The sequence below is a fragment of the Myripristis murdjan genome, chromosome 1 (assembly GCF_902150065.1).
Source record: "Myripristis murdjan chromosome 1, fMyrMur1.1, whole genome shotgun sequence".
Lineage (NCBI taxonomy): Eukaryota > Metazoa > Chordata > Actinopteri > Holocentriformes > Holocentridae > Myripristis > Myripristis murdjan.
Genome location: NC_043980.1, coordinates 34790091 through 34808946, shown reverse-complemented (window position 1 = coordinate 34808946; position 18856 = coordinate 34790091). Strand labels below are relative to the sequence as shown.

Genomic DNA, 18856 nt, shown 5'->3' with positions numbered 1-18856 from the left:
TCTGACTGTTGCATCCATCAAAAAATAGCAGGAGAGCAGCTGCTCTAAAATCCCTCACTGCATGTGGGGGAGTTTTAAAGGTAGCCTGTGTTGTTTATAACTCACAGATATGACCCACCATACTATCTTAGAGTTATGAAATCAGAGGTGAGGGCTTGTAGGCAACTGCAGGCATCGATAAAATGTTGGCGCAAGTTTTCAAAAATGTCTGATTTTAATGATTGCAAAAAGCCTCAAAATAATATCGCACTTTGGGCCATCATCATATTACCTCGATTCTACACTGAAGAGACTGTACAGCATCTTATTAACCTTAACCCTGACCTTTTCCTAGCCTCAACCATTGTGACAAACCTTTCCCTAACCTTAACAATAACCTTTTCCAAACCTTAACCAACTATTTTTAGTAACTAGCAAGCTTGTCCAGTCCTTTGGGTCGTATTAGAGTAGAGTGACTGTATTTTCAAACCTTCAAACCAGGACCCTTTAGTGCAACGCACCCTCATGCACATGCTCATGTATGTGCTCATGTTTGCACCATAGGTGTTTTCATCAGGATGGGGACCATTACAGGTCAGATTGCTTCGACCCTGGGACCACTAGTTTCAGCCGAAAACGCTGAGCATTGTTGGTATATAATGTGTGTGTGTTTGGTTTGGATTGCAGGCGTGAATGGCGAAAAACTCGACAATCTGGTAGTGAATGTTGAAAACCGGGACATTTTAGTGTTTTACAAATATTTGTCAAGACTCTGGACACCCAGCTTGAAACCATGACAATCCCAGAGAAGCCAGGCCATCTGGTCATCGTATATCAGAGACGCTCCTGTGGGTGGTATATGAGGGCTGGAGCAAATGATGTATGTGGTCATATGGGTTGGAGGAATTGTTGACACTAAATTAGAATTAATTTAATTATTGAAGTAACAAAGATTTCAAAACAATCAAATGTTAAATGAAAGTTAGATTATTATTTTTTTTTTTTACACAGTTACATTCCCTTTTTTCTTGTCGAACAATCGTGTGAATGCTCTCTGCTCACCACCTTGCTTTTCTGGCTGCCTCCTGAACAAATTCACACATGATTTGTCCCCAACATCCTTTGCTGTCATGCCTCACATTCATTTCTCAAACAGCAGGAGCTAAAGGTTTGTTCTCGAAAGAGGAGCCACAGAGAGAAAAAGCCGCCCCATCTGTCCCTGAGAAAAATAATCAAACAACAATTCACATCTACTAAGAAGAATACATATTAAAAGCAGGCTACATTATTGGCTGCATTATTGAGAGCTATTTAATTGATGCAGCACAAGGAAAATGTTCACCAGCTCTATCTTCTTCAACAAAGAAATCTGCTGCAAGGTCTTGATGACTTTAATCAAGTAGAACACAATCTGTGCCGGGCGGCCACACAGGACAAAGCAGCGTTGAGATCACAAACAGATTTCTCTGGGCAGTCAGCTCATCAGAAAACATGAAAATGCTACACCAGATGGACGGGGCATGTGAAAATATCCTTCTCAATGCATTCACCAGTACAGCAATCATTGCCGTGACCTCTTGGTTCGCCACGCTAACAGCACCATTGCGATCAGGTTGGTAAAAAACTCATACATGCATCAGGCTGAATGTGCCCTCCCCCAGTGGCGGGTGGTGTCCACCGCGGTGATGAAACCGATCCAATCTCCTAGGTGTGATAGAGGTTGGAGCCCTGGAATGGCTGGCAGAAGAAGGAGAAGGAAGAGAAGATTAGTCTACTTCCCCCCCCCCATCTCCCCTCCTGCAGATTTGGAGCAGGGTGACATGATCAACTGGGCCAGATTCCAGAGGCTGGAAGCGTTCCCAGAGCCACATCAGACAGGGGCAGGAACAGGCTAAAAATCCCTTCTGCATTACAATAGAAGTAGCAAGACGGTGGAGAAAGACAAAGACAGAGAGGTGGATGGATGGCTATCATGTCATCCTCCAGTGGGATGCTTAAAGAAAAGTGACTCCTCTCAGACAGGAAGCTGAAGACACAAGAACCGTAATGGATGAAGCCTCATCCCCTGTGCTCTCCAATCGCATCAAGATTACATATGAGTTTCCACCTTTCTGCTTCAGCATTATTTTATTAGCAGCCTGCATCCACTGGTGTCATAAATCAAGTTTAACGAGAATCAAAGTGTTTTAGAATCTGACAGCAATTCCCCCTGATTCGCAGCCTTTTAACACAACAGCATTTGAACTCTTTGGAGGAAGTTTTGAGAAAGATAAAAGGTTGTTCTGAGCTTTTTATCATTATGCCTCCGAGGATAAAAGGCCAGGCTCTCGGTCCACCTTTAATTATGCATGCCATTGCTGTTTTCAAGCCAAGTTTACGGACTATCGATAAAAACAATGGCACGGTGATTAATGGTTTGGATTCCTCCGCATTATGATGATCTGTATTTGCTCTTGTGTAGCATCTATTTTTATGGACGGCTCTGGAGGAATCTGCAGCTCTCATAACTCACATTCAAGGTTGATTGAGACATAAATTAAATCCATCAAGTCTGCACCTCGCAACTTTAAAAGATGATTGCTTCAGAATTTGCTTATGATAAACTTTAGAGGTCAATCTTAGACAGACAGATATCAAAGCATTATGTCTGGTATGAGCTGATCAAAGAGGTGTCCATGAACGTGAGGTGGGACAGAGTTCTCCAGCAACTTGTAACGGAAAAGGGAAATGAAGAGAAAGGGCAGTATATAATTTGAAAGGGTCACTTCCAAATGAAAAGAGTTAGTTTGGAAAAAAAAAAAAAAGAAGAAAAAAAAAATCATTCCATAATGTATCACTCAACTTCATCCTCAACTTAAGTCATTTTGTTACATAAAATTCTGATGAACTCATTATCCTTTGATAAATGTAATAATATGTTTAATTTTATATTTTATATTTTGTATTTTACATTTTATATCAGTTATTTTGTGAGAGTAGGCAGCATTTTTTTTTTTAGAGCGAGGTTTATCCCGTTTTATAACAAAAGCTTAAAATTCTTGACAATATGATTAAATACAATTCCAGAATCACTGTGTATAATTTTTTTTTTTACACAAGACCTACATAAACACACCATCATCAGCCTAAACCCAACTTATATTATACATGAATTTTACCTTTTCAATCCTCCTAGTCCCATCAGTAGTTTCATCATTGTTGCACAGCAAATCTTTGTTGAAACCACAGACCACTGAAACACAAGGAACTTTATTTTAAATTCTAGTGGAGTTGCCAAGGTTTCCAAAAATAACAAACATGTCCTGCTGAATTACAGTGAAATGTGTATAAAACGATGCACAAGACATGATATTTTCTATTTAATGTAATGGTGCAGCCATAAAACAACAGCTCCTTGGGTTTGAATATTTCACTCAATATAAATGTGATGTGGCTTCACTGAAGCTCCACAAGCAGCAGATACACAGCGTGTATGTGACACTGTTGTACAATATGGAAATAATGTTTTTCCGTTCTCTCAAGCTATTTATGGGGAAATTAAAAGAAATCGCAAAGGTTAAGAGGTTAAAATTTTTAACTCGTGTGTGTAGAAAAAGTTGAGCATAGATTGCTGTTTTGATAAGACATTTGAATGGAAAAGGTGTGCGAGCATGTGTAATGTAAACTGTGATGTTTTTATACCACACTTCCATTCAAAAATGTATTGTTGCATGCCTTCTTCCCAGCTTTTCTGATGCTTCTGTCAGGGTAAAAAGCCAAAGAAACCGAACGTGCTTTAAAAGCAAGTCTTAAATCATAACGGTACCTGACAGCAGTGATGCCTATTAAATCCTACCAAAAAAAAAACTTTGTCAATAATTAGCTGTGATAGACACACAGATTGCCTCTGCGTTGAAGTAATTCTTCTGTAATCACCGGCGGATTCAACAGACAAGATAATCGATAGCCACTTAGACAGGTGCCCATTCATTCATGACCATCCTGGCATCATGGATCACACATCCAGACATGTCTCCATTTACGCTTGATCAATGTGTTCATATGAGACCCGACTACACCCAATCAATTAAATTAATGTGGACGCCTATGGTCTGTCTCTTCCTCCCAGTAAAATGAATGTACATGAGACACGCTGCAAGATTACCTTCCACACGGCACCGGCAGGTTACTGAAAGTGATGTCTCACTTTGGCAACACTGGCTCATTTTTTAGCACGCATAAGCTTGTATGAGCTCATGAACATTTGACACTTATTGCTGATTGCAAAAGGTATGTGCTGTGACACTCACCTTCATTTAAATCACCTTCTCCAAAAATTCACACTCACAAATATGCAAATGAGAGCTGATGCTATATTAGGTTATATTTATTATTTCAGTAAGTAGCTGTGCCTTGTTTCAGTTAAATCAAAAGTGAAACACTACTTTGTTACATTTTACTGAATGGAGGATTTACAGGAACCCAGAGAATTAAAGGGAGACGGGGGTGGGGGGGTGGGGTGAGGTAGATATGGACTGATTGACCTCGACCTTGGGTTTTGAAGTGCTGTCTTCTTCAATGATGGTGATGTCACTTTCTATTTGACAAAGAGGCCATTGAAAGGCTCTTCAGGCTGAGCTCCAGTCACAAAAGTAGAAATGGCTATTTTTACACACAGACACACACACACACACGCACGCACGGGCCAGTTATGAGGCCAGTGCTCCATCTCTGCTCCGCAGAGAAGCCACGTGTTCGCACTCATTAACAGAACAAGCCCACACTACAAGCACAAGGGCCATTTAACATGGCACTGAACAGCAGCTGCTGCACGCCCTCACCTTTCCAAACACACAAAGAGGTGTGGGCAGTGAGGAGTGTTGCTCTGAGAGTGCACATCGAAGCAGAACAGACCACTTCAGCTGGCTGAGATGAAGCTGTTTTGTTTTTTAAATCTGAAATGGTAGAGTCATATAAGCTACATAGCTGCTGCATCATCTTACAGAATGAAAAAACAAAAATCCATGCAAGTTTGTGTTAAAGTTATATGATAGATAGATAGACAGATAGACAGAGATAGATACATAGATAGAGAGAGAGAGAGAGCGATAGAGAGAGAGAGAGAGCGAGAGAGAGGGAGAGAGAGAGAGAGATTTATTGTTGGTAGATAGGAGCTGCTGTATATTTTTGTGCCACTGCTTTAGGAATAAAATAATCTTTTATGCCCACAGGAATACCAGAGACTCGGCTGAGTGAAATTAAAACGTGACAGAAAAAGCGCTTTGTATGACAACAGTCAAGATTAATGAGACACAAGTGCAACAAAGCATCCTGAGGAGGCAATCAGCCTCCCGTACTTGGCTTCAGAGGGAGCTCCTTGCAGAGAAACTGGGAGAATGTCAAGTGGCCTTGCAACGCCACATCAAACGTACATGACAGAGGCAACGTCCCACACAGATTTCAAAGAACGCTGACTCGCTTGTCAAAGTGTGAGATGCTTGCGCACGTAGAAAAGATAAGTCCACATAACGACACACATCTTGTTCCTTTAGATCGTGCAAGACACTGGATCAGTCAACTCATGCTGCACTGCAGTGTTAAATATGACAAATCTTATGTGGTGCAGGTGCTTAATTATAATATACAATCCCTAAATCCTTGAATCCAATGAGAGGTAACAACATTTGAAAAGTTAAAATGTGTTTTTCTCTGAGAAATAACATAATCATATAATCAGGATTAGAAATAAATTATAACCTGCTCAAATGATATGTTTGTGATGGCAAACTAAATATGCGATTGTATATCAAAATCATTCTATGCATATTTTTCCATTAATACTCAATTTAGTATTCCTCATCCTATGTTGTAAAAAATATACCATGAGATGTTGTACCAATTTAAAATCTCTAAGCTTTACTCTAATATTATAAATGATGTAGACCTTGTCAGAAAGTCCCCAAAGAAAACCTGAGCGATGACAGTGTGCTTTAATTAACGCCACGTGGCTAATTTATCATTTGTTATTACATAATGAAATATACCAGCTCCCCCTTGAAATAAACTTTAAAAAGAGCCAATTACCCCACAAGGCAGAAAACCTGAAATGGGCGTCTTTAACAAATGCTGTGGGTCTAGCCATCTGGAGACGTGCCTGAGGAGCCAGTCAGCTTTCATTAATTGTGAATTAATTTAATGATAATGAAATAAGAACAGGTATTATTTATTTGCCAAATGTTTTGTCCACCTGAAAAGAGAAACCTGGCGTGCTGATGACATTTTTGTCCAGATTATTCTCCATTAAGTGGGCTTATTTCAACATCAGTCAAAATTTAATTTTCCTGTCAGAGATATAACCCTCTTCAAAGCAGGGTTGTGGCACAGAGTTGTTTTTTGCAAGAAGTCACTTTGGTCACTTCATGTAATTGAAAGAGGAAGTGCAGAGTGCTCCCTCCGTATTACTCACCTGCACTCCAGTCTCATCTGGTTTACAGGGCTCCATCTTCACCACATTATTGAGTCCTAAAACACACCTGCTCCCAAAGTGCACTGCCCTCGCTCTGCCACTAAATAGTAAGTGCTTCAACTTGTCTTTAAGACCACATGCTCTATGGGTATTGTTACTCTGTTACAGCACATATAAAATTTTCAGAGCCTTAATGCAATTTTCTACTTGGATGATGCTCCACCTCAAACCGTTCATACCTCTGTGGAGGTTTGAATGGTTCTGTAGCCACACGAGCACAAAGGATGACTACTTTATAGCTGGGGAGAAATGTGTGAATAAATAAATACATTTTGTGTGGTGTGTTTTAACCTGCTTGTGAAGCCCAAGGCAAATTTCCACATATGTAGGCAGTAAAGATGATCTTATCTTATAAAATAAGTAAATTCATATAGGTAGGTAGTAAGTTTTAGTGAGTATAAGTCCGTCAAGGTGCACGATAACCAGTCACTACAAAGGCAGATTTCAAATCTCTCTCAAAAATTCAGCTTGCATAAATTCTGAGAATTTACTCCAGTAAGACAATACATAGAGTATGGAATTGCAAATGCAATTTATTTTTGCGAAATTGAAAGCTGCATGAGCCAAAAACTGAAAGTGTTTTTCCCATTTACTACAATGCTTTCCATTGGGGCACAATTCAAATCATTTTTAAAAATTCAGTATTTTTGCCTGATGTACAAAATGTTTCATCTATGATGACAGCAATTTGGGGCAATTTGTCTAATTTTCACTTGAAAATTAGACATTGCTTCAGTGTCAAGTTCCAGTGAGAGTGTATGGTACCATTGACACTCAGACATTTTCATGTGCTGTGGACTCTGTGAAGGGTTTGATTAAATGAAAACCCTCACAATATCTTAATTTGTGCCAGTCTAATGATGCTCTGTAATGATTTTTATGTGATTTATACAAAATATGTGGGACAAGGTGATGTTTGCTAATTAGTTTAACTTTTTTTTTTTTTTTTTAAAGAAAAACCTAGTGGTGGACTTCATAATTAAGTATGGGTAGCCTACCAGGACCCTTGTTTGGGCCAGTAATCTCAAGTCTGTTCAGGACTATTTGCCCAAACTTTAGTGGATGTCATTTGACATGTGGTAAATGTGGTACACCCCATTCAGCCACCTGTAGATATAAATGGCTAATGACAGAGAGTAAATTCATGAGGAGCTGGAAAAGTAAACGGTCTGTCAATAATAATCTGTTATCAGACTTAACATGGACACCTTTGTTTTTCGGGACAGATGCTGTTTGAGACAGCACATGAATGTGGCATGCTCTTCCTCCTCCTCTCTCCACCACACTGCAGCACTCGCAGAGAGAAACACAAACACATCCTGCACTTTAAACTTCTCCTGAAACTGCTGTAAGCTTTTATCGCCAACTGTTAACTCCACATAAATATCTTATGATGTACTCTACATATATTTCACACAGGCCTATTGGAGAAGAGTTACCATCTCTGTCACAGCGGTGTAAAAGACATTTTGGCCACAAACTTGTTGAAAGCGAAGCCCTAATGGGGAAGATGTTGTTTTTGGATGGAGCCCAATGAGGCCAACTCAAGCAGCTTGATGAACAGCGCTGTCGTAGCAAACGCTTTAATGTGCAGGCTTAGGAGAATTATAATGAGGTTAGCTTAGCGTCTGCGGAACGCATAATGCCACTGGTATTTGTTTATGTCACTTTGGGTTTTAATGAGAGGGGAATAAGTTACTGAATGACTCCTTGGTGTGGCTGGACATCAATAAAACAATGTCCTGCTCAAATCTGAGAACTTGTGAGCAATAGATTGTGGAAGTGAGTGTCATGGCCAAATCATTCAGGTTTAGGTCTCATCTACATATATGAGGGATATAATAGCCCTAGACAGAACTATTTATAATGTCTGTTTGTGCTGTTTGTGCTTGGCATGTGTGTGCATTTGTGTGGCCCAAGCTGGACTTGATGTCAAACATTTATGAATTGCTGAGAAAAGACACATGTCTCATATTGGCCCATATGTTCTGCAACACATGCCTGTGTTGCGTCTATAATATGTGTGTGTGTGTGTGTGTGTTCTCTTTTGCTGTTCTTCCACTGCTCCATGCTTTCCCTCATAGGATTGCATGTAAAATTACAAATGGACAGACAGATGTCTGCGATGCAGATGCCTCCTCTCCCTTCATCCTTCCCTCTTTGGGATGATTGATGAGGAGACATCAGGGCCGAAGAGACAGCAAAGCTGCAACACTGAGGCTTCAGGCACCTGGCAGCACATCTTACACCTCAGCAGTCAGAAGTGAAGCGGCACGGTGTGAACAAAGTTAAAGTATCACTGGCTTTGTATACAAAACAAAGTAAGCAAATGAACGCTTTCAACAATGAAAATTGCCCTTGCTTTGAGCACTAACAACAGAATAAAAGAGATTTTCTGATCATAACAAATGGTAACATGTTTTAAAACACAGTACAGCATTGGGGGGAGCACAAGAGACATTTAAAAACAACCTACAGCACACCTAATTCTCCAAAGCCCTCCAAAATACAGTAGCTGCCTTCGCTACAACCTTTCCCGCTCTCTTGCTTGTTTGTGCTGTGCTCTCAGTTTTAAAGTCACCTCGCCCCCCCTGCCTCCTTTTTCTCCTGCTATTGCAGATCCTGGATAAATAAGCAAGCAATGCGCTGCCAGTGTGTGAAATGGTCCTTATCTATCTCTGCCATTAGAGAGTGGGTTCTATTATAAAGCCTTGCATTATTCAGTAAGTCTGAGAGACTGATCATTATGGATTGCAGCCCTTTTCCACACAGCCCCTGGAGTCCGATGCGGCTAGAAGGCCTCCTGGCTGATGCATGCATACATCTCGACCTGACCTTGTGCTCCGAACAGTGGAGTGGAAAGGGGAACAGTGCGCCATCCAAGACTGCGTGTATTTGTGAAGTGTAAATCCCCACCAAACAGCAAATACCAAAGTCTGGCCGCAAATGTCCCATCAGTGTGGGCACTTTGGTTTCCAAAAGATGTAGGAGCTTTGCTGAGAAAATTATGCCCACAAACACTAACATTACCATGAGCTTAGATCAGACTTGTCTGCTGTTTGGCTTCCTATAGGGCAAATATGCACCAAATCCTTGGTTTCATCTGGCTCCAAGAGTTCCAGGCAGTTTTTCAAAGTTCCAGCGAACAAATCAAATTACTTTCATTCGGAGCAGACTACTAAAAATTGATTGACATTTAATGCAATTTTTCTCAGTGTAATAGTGGAGTAAGTGGCAGACACATGGTGAGAGAGAGAGAGAGAGAGAGAGAGAGAGAGAGGAAAACATGCCGAACATATGGTGCTGCTGCACTTTTTAATGCGTAGGATAGGAGATGAATATTGAATAGATCTTCGTGGCAGCTGCTGTTCCCTTACTGTAGCCTTACTGTATATCAGAGGTGGCTGTATCCCGGTGGGAAGCACAGTTGAGCTTCATCATTTACAATTGTGTGTACATCTGAAGCATTCAACACCGCCTCATTTGCTCCCGTATGGAAAACAAGCACTGTATTTCTGATCGGAGGCTGGACCAAGGTGATGAACCATTAGCTGCTGATCTGTAGACATTCAGGCAACTGTGCGCGCTAATTGCTGGGATTGCTTTAATGTGAATGTGCTGAGAGAGGGAGAATTTGCATCATGCCTGTCGTGGGCCGGCAATTAGACGCTGCCATTAACCATTTGTTACCTCCACTGTTTCGTTGCCTTCAGCTTGGCACCTTGCTGATTACGACGCGCGCAATCGATAAATAAACAAATTAGGGTGGACTGATGGGTCAATTTCCATCTTATCTTAGCCAGCGGCTGCCACCACGTCATATGAGTCCAGTAAACCTCTTGCAACAGACCCATTAACAGGTTTATTCATACTGAGATTGCACATTTGTTTCCCAAATCCTCCCTGCACTAGTCCAGACTTTACGCACACGGCACTGGAGCAGCCCCTCTGGTGCACCAGTTGTAGTTGGGGTCCTCCTCCTACGTCACACGTTTCATAGTAATGTGATATTTCCAACATGATCCACAGCAGCCTTCTGAAGCACTTCCCGTGCTATGCATCTTGTGAATATTAATGCAAACCCCTAGGGTTAATTGCGTAACAGCCTGTTTAATTATTGGAAAATATTTCATTTTCCTTTAGCTTTTCTCCAGTGGTTTGACACAAGCCATATCAAACATACAAAGCAGATCAACCAGCATCAACCAGCACTGGTTTGGGCTGATGAAGCCCAAACCAGTGCGATTGCAATTCTCTCTCCCCTTCTCTCTTTCTCTCTCCCTTTTTCTCTCTCTGTCGCTCTCAAATTCTTAAACGCTAAAAGCACACGGATAACGAAGGTTATCATTGTAGCCTAAGTAGTCCTTAGAATAAAAAACAAAACAAAAACTCTCCCAGTCCCATTACTTAGAATTAAAAAACACTCCTATAGTAACCTGTATTCTTCCTGTTGCTCAGCCCTAATGGGCCATTTGAAATGTGAGAGGGCTACTTCTAAATCCAAAGCCCTGTAATCACATGGGCGATGTAATAGCATACATCTTGACAAACCACATTTTCTGCGCACGGATGCAACGTGTAGCCTACACAAGACACTGGGATGAAGTGATATTCTCGTATTTTATCACAGAGAGAGAGAGAGAGAGAGAGAGAGAGAGAGAGAGAGAGAGAGAGAGAGAGAGAGAGAGAGAGAGAGAGAAACTCCGGCCGTGGGACAGGCAAGCTGCCACAGTCCTCTCTCCCCAGGAGCATGGGGAGTGGCTTCCATTTAAGGTAGGCCAAGAGGTTTGCCATGTAACCATTAAAACCCCATTATCTGAGGAGAAAAAAAAACATGTCGCCCAGTGGGGAAACCACTATCGCATAAGTTATAGCATATTAAAGATAAGGATGCCCCATGAAAAAAATGGACAGTTTCGCCCTAACGTCACGTCAAGAAGACGTAGAATCCCATCAACATTTGCACAAACCCTATTTCCACTTCAAATATAGCCAGTTTGCGCCAAGCACATTGTCATTATTGCATAGTAGTGCATCAGTGCGCTTCAGTCTGCCCTGTATTTGTGCTGATGGAGAATATTCGCTGTGTGGGATGCTGAGCAAATGATCTAGGACCACCTTAAATAAGGGGCTGGACGCTGTAGGTAGCAGAACCTGCTGCCTCCCTTCAGTGATGCAGTGAACCTGCGCTGCGCTTTGTCCGCTATATAAACTGGGCGAGCCGCGCTCAAGTCTCACAGCTTCAGTGGACAGCTCCGTGGTGCTGAAACCTTAGGCACTCGCAGCGACCGATACACCGCACACATAAACACGCCGCAATACTTGACTGGAACCATGGACGGATTCTCTTGGAAACTTTTCCTACTTTCTTGCCTGGTTGTGGAGGGCTCCGCGCAAGACTTCGGACAGACCCAGTTTATTTGCACGTCGGTGCCCAAGGATATGGACTTGTGCACGGCTACGATGCAGAACAGCGGGCCGGCGGAGGACCTGAAGACCACGGTCATGCAGCTGCGGGAGACCGTGCTGCAGCAAAAGGAGACCATTATGAACCAAAAGGAGACGATTAGGGAACTAACGTCCAAGTTGAGCCGCTGCGAGAGCCAGAGCCTCCCTGAGGCTGCGGGACCTGGCGGTAGGCGGCCGGGATCCAAGAACACCATGGGGGATGTATCTCGGGGTCCTTCGGACACTCTGGCCCAACTGGGACAGACTTTACAGACCCTCAAACAGAGGCTGGAGAATCTAGAGGTAGGAAAGCCAGAGGGAGTCTGCTGGCTACTAATCGGGTCAAACATTTTCTGTGCGTAAAGTTAATTGAATTAGATTGTCCTAATAATTATAATGTAGATTAAGCCACTAAGCCGCTGTTATCCTATTATTCTGTTCGTGCAGTCTCTGCTCAGAGAGCCACATGCGTTAAGGACTTTTTCTCTTGGCAGTCGGAGATAATCATTTAAACTAATCCAAGTGTGCAGGACTTCTGAAGATAGCTGCCTTGTATTGAAATAATCAAACATGTGGCACACTAACAAGTCAACTTACAGAGTTACAAACGGGCTGTAGCCTCCATATGAGCAAAGTGAGCATGTGTTAGGGAGTTTATTCGACACCCTCTCCTGCTTCTTCTCCTCTAACCCAGTGTCTGTCTCCCTCTGTCCAATGCAGCAATACAGCCGAGGGAACAATACTGTGCAGGCGAACAGCCTGAAAGATCTTCTGCAAAACAAGATAGACGATATGGAGAAGCAAGTTCTGTCCCGGGTCAACACTTTAGAGGAGAGCAAGCCGGGGCAGAGGAACGAGACGGACCAGCGGAACAGAGTGGAGTCCACACTCACTTCTCTGCACCACCGGATCACAGACCTCGAGAAAGGTGTGTTTGGATGTAGGCTAACATGACTTTTGCTTCTCAGTTTAATGCGCACGGAAACCGAGCGGCTCAATTCACTGGCCTTTACGACCTAAAAGGGGTCTCTATGGGCGGTTTCATCGAGGTATAACTGAATTACCAGTTTAGAGAGGAAGGCGCAGTGAGAGAGCGGAGGATGTTTTGTTTGTGGGGCGCACTCTCCCCACATAAACACTTTATTTACAGTCTATAGTTACGTAACGCTGTATAAAGCAGTATTTACAGACAAAACCTTCTTAACTGACTGTTATGTGTCGGAGCCGAGAAACACGGCTGCCCTCGGGCCGTGTGCATCATGAACACCACTCTGACGGAGCGCTGGACGATGCCGCAGCCATCACGTTGCGCACAGATATTGTGAGGGAGGAGGAGAGAGCTGCATTGGTTTGCATATCTCAGTACCCGTTAGCACTTCTGCTCGGCTCCGTTTATGTTTTTCAGGCAAAACCAAACCATTTCGTGCGTATTAAGCCACGCAAACAGTAATGTTGGGAGTTGGGAAAGTTTGCAGGTGCTGCTTTAACCATGCGCGCCTCTTGTAATGCGCAGAGAAAGGCTTATTTTGGAATATCGACCAATGTTTTGACTTGTTAAGCTTGTTGCTGGCACTCAGCGGTGTGTGTGTGTGTGTGTGTGTGTGTGTGTGTGTGTGTGTGTGTGTGTTTACGGGGCCGGGGGTATGAGGGTAAACAGACACTAAAAAGCATTCTTCAGAATAATATAGTGACTTATAGTGAATGAAATGTGGGTAAGCCTAACTTATAAGGCAAAGAACCACCATTATGAAGAATGATCTGTTCTCTTTTGACAAACTATTGTTTTTTCTTTCCTGAAGAAAGTGAAGAAAGTGACTTCATACACTTTCAATAAATTTAATATTGTTTTAACTATCTATACTAAAGAAGATAACTGTAAGAATAAAGATATTGGTATAACTGAGAATAGGTGGGTTTACACTGCACTAAACCCCGAATCAAAGCAGTCCAAAAATAGAAATGTTGGACAAATGGAACAGAGTTTGACTGAAATCATTCTCATGCACAGGCAAAGACAACAGGCCAACAGATAAGTTCCAGCTGACTTTCCCCCTGAGAACCAACTACATGTATGCCAAAGCAAAGCGGAGTCTTCCTGAGATGTACTCCTTCACCGTGTGTCTGTGGATCAAGTCCAACGCCTCGCCTGGCGTGGGAACACCCTTCTCCTACGCAGTCCCAGGTCAGGCCAACGAGATGGTGCTGATTGAGTGGGGGAACAATCCCATGGAGATTCTCATCAACGACAAGGTAGTGGCACACCCTAATATGCATTTATTATACCTGTAGTGCATCCTTGTGCTCTTTTAACATTGTAAGCTTGCTTGACTTGCAATCAGGGAAACAGTAGAATAAGCTACAAATACTAGATCATCAACTTCACACACATCCACTACTGAAGAGTGCTTGTGTGAAACACAGTTTTTATAAATCATGGCCCACATGGCCATAAATTTGCTTTGGGGTAAAGTCAAACTCAACAGTTGGAAGTCTAATGTGCAATGTCACTGTTGCAGGTTGCAAAGCTGCCATTCCTTATCAACGACGGCAAATGGCATCACCTTTGCATCACATGGACCACTCGTGACGGGATGTGGGAGGCCTTTCAGGACGGAGTGATGCGGGGCAGCGGTGAAAATCTGGCACCCTATCATCCCATCAAGCCACAGGGAGTGCTGGTTCTGGGACAAGAGCAGGTGAGGAGTGGCTCACTGCATATTAATTTTCCATGGATGCAAATCACTGATTGCAACTACTGCGAGTTGATTCCCACATATTGAGAAACAAGTGTGAGCCAATTATGAGTTTTATTTGGGAATAACACAGAGTTTCATCACAGCAAAGATCAAAGGCAGGAATATTCATGTAATGGGATTGTTGAGACATTGAAGACATGGCCAATTAGGGCCTACCAATTTAATTAATGTGCGATATATCATCCCATCACGGGAAGCCCTAACAGTACTTTATCAACTTGGCATGAATTTTGATGGGAAAACATTCTTTTAGACTTATTTCACTGAGAATTTTTTGGTGATTGAGCAATGCACACGATATACTCAAGTAGAAACTTAAGGATACTAAAGTAAAATAGTGCAATGACATAAATACTTTAAATGACACAAAATAAATAAATAAAATAAAGTTTGTACTGCATGCTTATAGATACCCAACAAGTCATCAGCAACTTAATGTCCTATCCAGGGAACAATGAGAAAATGATCTGTTTTGTTCTTAAGTTTCACTCCTACCGCTGCTGCTTCCACATTTAGAGTACAGTTGATAAACAAAGCCTTCTCAGATAGTCTTACGTGTAACAAACTCTAATCATATGGACTCCCAAAGCCTAATATCCTTCTGCTTATGAGGGCATGACATGAAAAAAGTGTTCAACGCCATGATATGCGCATATAAATGTGAACTTCCGTACACATCTGCACCGCTGATGTTTTACACTTGTCTGCCTTGTTCCACAGGACACTTTAGGAGGAGGCTTTGATGCGACACAAGCCTTCGTCGGTGAGTTAGCAAACTTGAATATCTGGGATAGGAAACTTTCCATTGGTGAGATCTATAACCTGGCAACCTGCAACAGCAAAGCACAAGCTGGCAACGTCTTCTCCTGGACGGAGGCCAACATCGAAATATTTGGAGGAGCAACCAAATGGACCTTCGAGCCTTGTCGTTCACTCAACTGAACTGCATTTCACCATTTGAGAAAGGCCTCTCTGTGTTTCTGAGCTTTTGTCGTTCTTGTCTTCATTTGACGTTTGTTAGAGACTATTTGATCTTAAGTTATTGGTAAGCTTAAATCTGGGATTTCTATTCATACCTACTTAGATATTTATGTGCAAAACAAATCTTTTCATCTTGAGGAAAAAAAAAATCTAATTCGTCTTGGAAACCTCAGTGAGAAAGTATTGGTATCTGTTTCTCTTTTTTTTTTTTCTTGGAAGTTCAGTTGAAAGCACACCTAAGCTTTTCGTTTCGCTTATTTTGTCTTGGACTGGCAGCTGACAATTTGCGCCTTATGTTGGACAATTTACAATCCAAGTGAGGAATTACATAACCACTCTCACCCCTGCACCCCTCCCAGCCCCCTCCCCCTCCCCCACCCCACCCCTTCGGAGAGTGGAAGATTACGCTGTCTGTCCTTTTCTTGTCAGTGTTTGGCGCTGTGAAGTGATGTTTGACGCGGTACAGCTCCCACCAAACCCCCCTTTCTCTCCCCCCCCCACCCCTCCGGAACTTGCACTGTGACTGACGAAGAGAAAGCCAGGAGAGGAGGGTATGTTGAAGGACACTGCAAAGTCAAACTGTGGTACAAGTCATTTGTAATCGTTGTTCGCTTCAAGTGTTTCTGTAAGAATGTCGTTACTTGCCAACATTGCTACAAAGCCTGGGTGCCTTGGGCTGGTACAAATATTCAGCACATTCAGTATATTTTAAGTTGCAAATTCAATGTATTGGTTCATGTTTTTTTCTGGGGTGGGGTGAGTTTCCTGTTCCTCTGGTAAATGTAATTTAATTACGGTTTGTTATCTGACATGACGTGTTTTGGCAGGTGTTTGTACTACTCTGTATTAGGAATGTTACGGTATCTGTATAGTAACAGCATGAATGACAGAGTGCTGTGAAAGCATTGTTGAAATCTGCTTTACTATCTTCTCTGGGTCTGGGTTTTTTACTGTATTGTTATATGCTCCAAGCATGGCAAAACTGAGAGATGAAGAATTTAATTTTTGTAATAAAATTGTGATACTTAATGTCATAGTTGTGCATTCCTGGCTTTGACAGTCTGCATCATGAGGTGTGGTTGAGAGAGGGAAGGCAGCGAGAGGCAAAGGCAGCGAGAGCAGAGATTGCAGGGAGAGTGGGTGCAGCAAAGAGAATCGCTGATCATCAGATATAATATTTTCACCATGTCAAATGGTAAAAGTGAGGGATAATTACCAGATAAGTGTAATGTCCAAAGGCGCCGAAGGTCAGAGGGGCACTTAGGAGAGAAGAAATGAAACAGTGTGTATGAGTGTGTGATGACTTTTTTTAGCTGACTGCAGAAGATAACCCACTCGCTGCTTTGTTGTTGCTGCTGGTGTGAGATGCAGCGCCTGCACTAAAGAAAGCGAAGCTGTCGGGAGGGAAAAGTGCCTAGTCATATCATCCTTTGAGTGGCCCAGTTCAAGTGCATGCAACCTAAACAAAAACTACAGCAACTTTCAGCTCTACTTTACAAATCAATTGACTTAGATGAGCTATTGCTGTAGCATGCATTTTTGCATGTACTAAACATCACGGCTGACAGGTACTGGGCTTATCTGATGCCATTCACACACACCAGGAGGTAGAACCAGTGTCTGAGAGTGCCATGTTTTGTCCCCTGCCAGGCCACCTTGAGAAATGTGTAGCCTGCACCAACTACCTGGGGTCATCACGCTTGAGAGAAAGATGTTTTAAAGAAGACCTATAACTCCACAGGTTTTCATCACACTGTGCCAGACAGCTGTGTTGTGTTATATAGTATCAGATCATAATGTATAGTTTTGAATATTGCCCAATTGTTTATCATGTTACATCATAAGCTAAAATTGTAGTTCCTTGCAGGATTACAGCTCAACAAATCCTTATCTTGAGCTTGACCTTGAAGTGCCCTTTCTCTAGGTGAGAGAGGATTTGCATCACCACAAGAGCCTTGGTCTCCTATGATGCACTGCACTCAGCAGCCAGGATCAGGAGCCTGTTAGAAGAAAGACACAGCATCAATACCAGGAGCAAATCTTTGCTCCCAACTCAGCTCCCTCTCAATACTATTCAGTGTTTTTGTTAGCAGTGTTAACCAAATGTACTCAGGGAAGAAAATGATTTGCCATTCAGCCCATGTGGCCGCTGGACTCCAAGATTCATCAGTGAAAATGACTTCACCAGGACCTCTGAAAGAAAAGTTACAGTCAAAGTGGTGGGTAGAGTGGGAAGACTTTCCGGCAACAGTCAGCATTTACCTGCATGTGACTGCTGGGTGGAATTAAGTGTTCAAACAGGGGGCTGAAAACAAAAAAGAGCACACCTTTACACAGTAGGTGGTATGTGTTTATGTGTGTGGTATCATACTGACTACAACACTTTTTGATATTTGTTGCAAAAAATATATGAATAAACATATTATGAGAGGCACTATAAAGGCACAGCCACAAGCCAGCGGCCCTCCTTGGACTGAGTCTCTGCACATGCTTAGTATCAACCAGCCAAGATATGACAGATGAGTTGCCCCGTAGCTGCTCAACAAACACTGGCTCAGCAAGCAGGGGAGGGCGAGCCACGCTCGGATAAATCCTGCGTCTCATTTGACGTCACCACACACAAACATCCATCAATGGGCCCACAGTCATAATCACTCCGCCTGCGTACCATACTCAGCTAATGCCCTGCCACTGTAAGGCTGCTAAGCCTTGATAGGCTATACGGCTGCAGTGAACGCCGGTGCAATTGCATTTGTGCTCCAGACATTGCTTTGTGCAGAATTTAAAGCAGACAGACAAAAATAGATCCAGGCGGCCCAGGGGATGATCTTACAGCTTCTATGTGTTAGACAAAAGGATCAAGCCACCTCATGCATGAATACACTCTCTCCTGATATATTACATGATGAAATATTTGGAGTTAAACCCAGCTTTGCTCACGCTGGAGGTCGATCTATTAATTGCTCCATAAATTCCTGACATAAGCACTAAGGAGGGCCTCATGACTAGACACAGCACACAGCTTCTTAAGTAATATATTCTTCTATATGCTAAGGTACAGTACATTACACGACGTAATAATTTGCTGGCAAAGCACATATTCTAGGGCACCTCCTCACCTGGTAATGTAAACAGATGCTGCTCATAGTGGAGATTAGGACAAGGTGTCCTACTTTACTTTAAAAGA

At 42.5% G+C, this 18856-nt stretch overlaps 2 protein-coding genes across 2 annotated transcripts in view; one reads left to right on the top strand and one right to left on the bottom strand.

Moving 5' to 3' along the window:
• Positions 1–1677: 1677 nt before the first annotated feature.
• Positions 1678–18856, bottom strand: part of LOC115368159 (endonuclease V) — a 98915-nt gene continuing 81736 nt past the window's right edge. Inside the window, exons 11-12 of the transcript XR_003928993.1 lie at positions 3138–3211; positions 1678–1716 (exon numbers count right to left, since the gene is read on the bottom strand). The gene's annotated coding sequence lies outside the window, so the exon portion shown is untranslated. The remainder of the gene's footprint in view (positions 1717–3137; positions 3212–18856) is intronic.
• LOC115368151 (neuronal pentraxin-1) lies at positions 11773–15759 on the top strand. Its single transcript, XM_030064153.1, has 5 exons — positions 11773–12235; positions 12653–12860; positions 13941–14182; positions 14449–14628; positions 15409–15759. Exons 1-5 carry the CDS (start codon positions 11819–11821, stop codon positions 15628–15630), a joined length of 1269 nt encoding a protein of 422 aa, XP_029920013.1. The 5' UTR covers positions 11773–11818; the 3' UTR covers positions 15631–15759.

Coding starts and splice junctions, on each gene's coding strand:
- LOC115368151 (XM_030064153.1), top strand. CDS start 11,819: ATGGACGGATTCTCTTGGAAACTTTTCCTACTTTCTTGCCTGGTTGTG. Junction 12,861..13,940: donor GATCACAGACCTCGAGAAAG/GTGTGTTTGGAT, acceptor TCTCATGCACAG/GCAAAGACAACAGGCCAACA. Junction 14,629..15,408: donor TGGTTCTGGGACAAGAGCAG/GTGAGGAGTGGC, acceptor CTTGTTCCACAG/GACACTTTAGGAGGAGGCTT.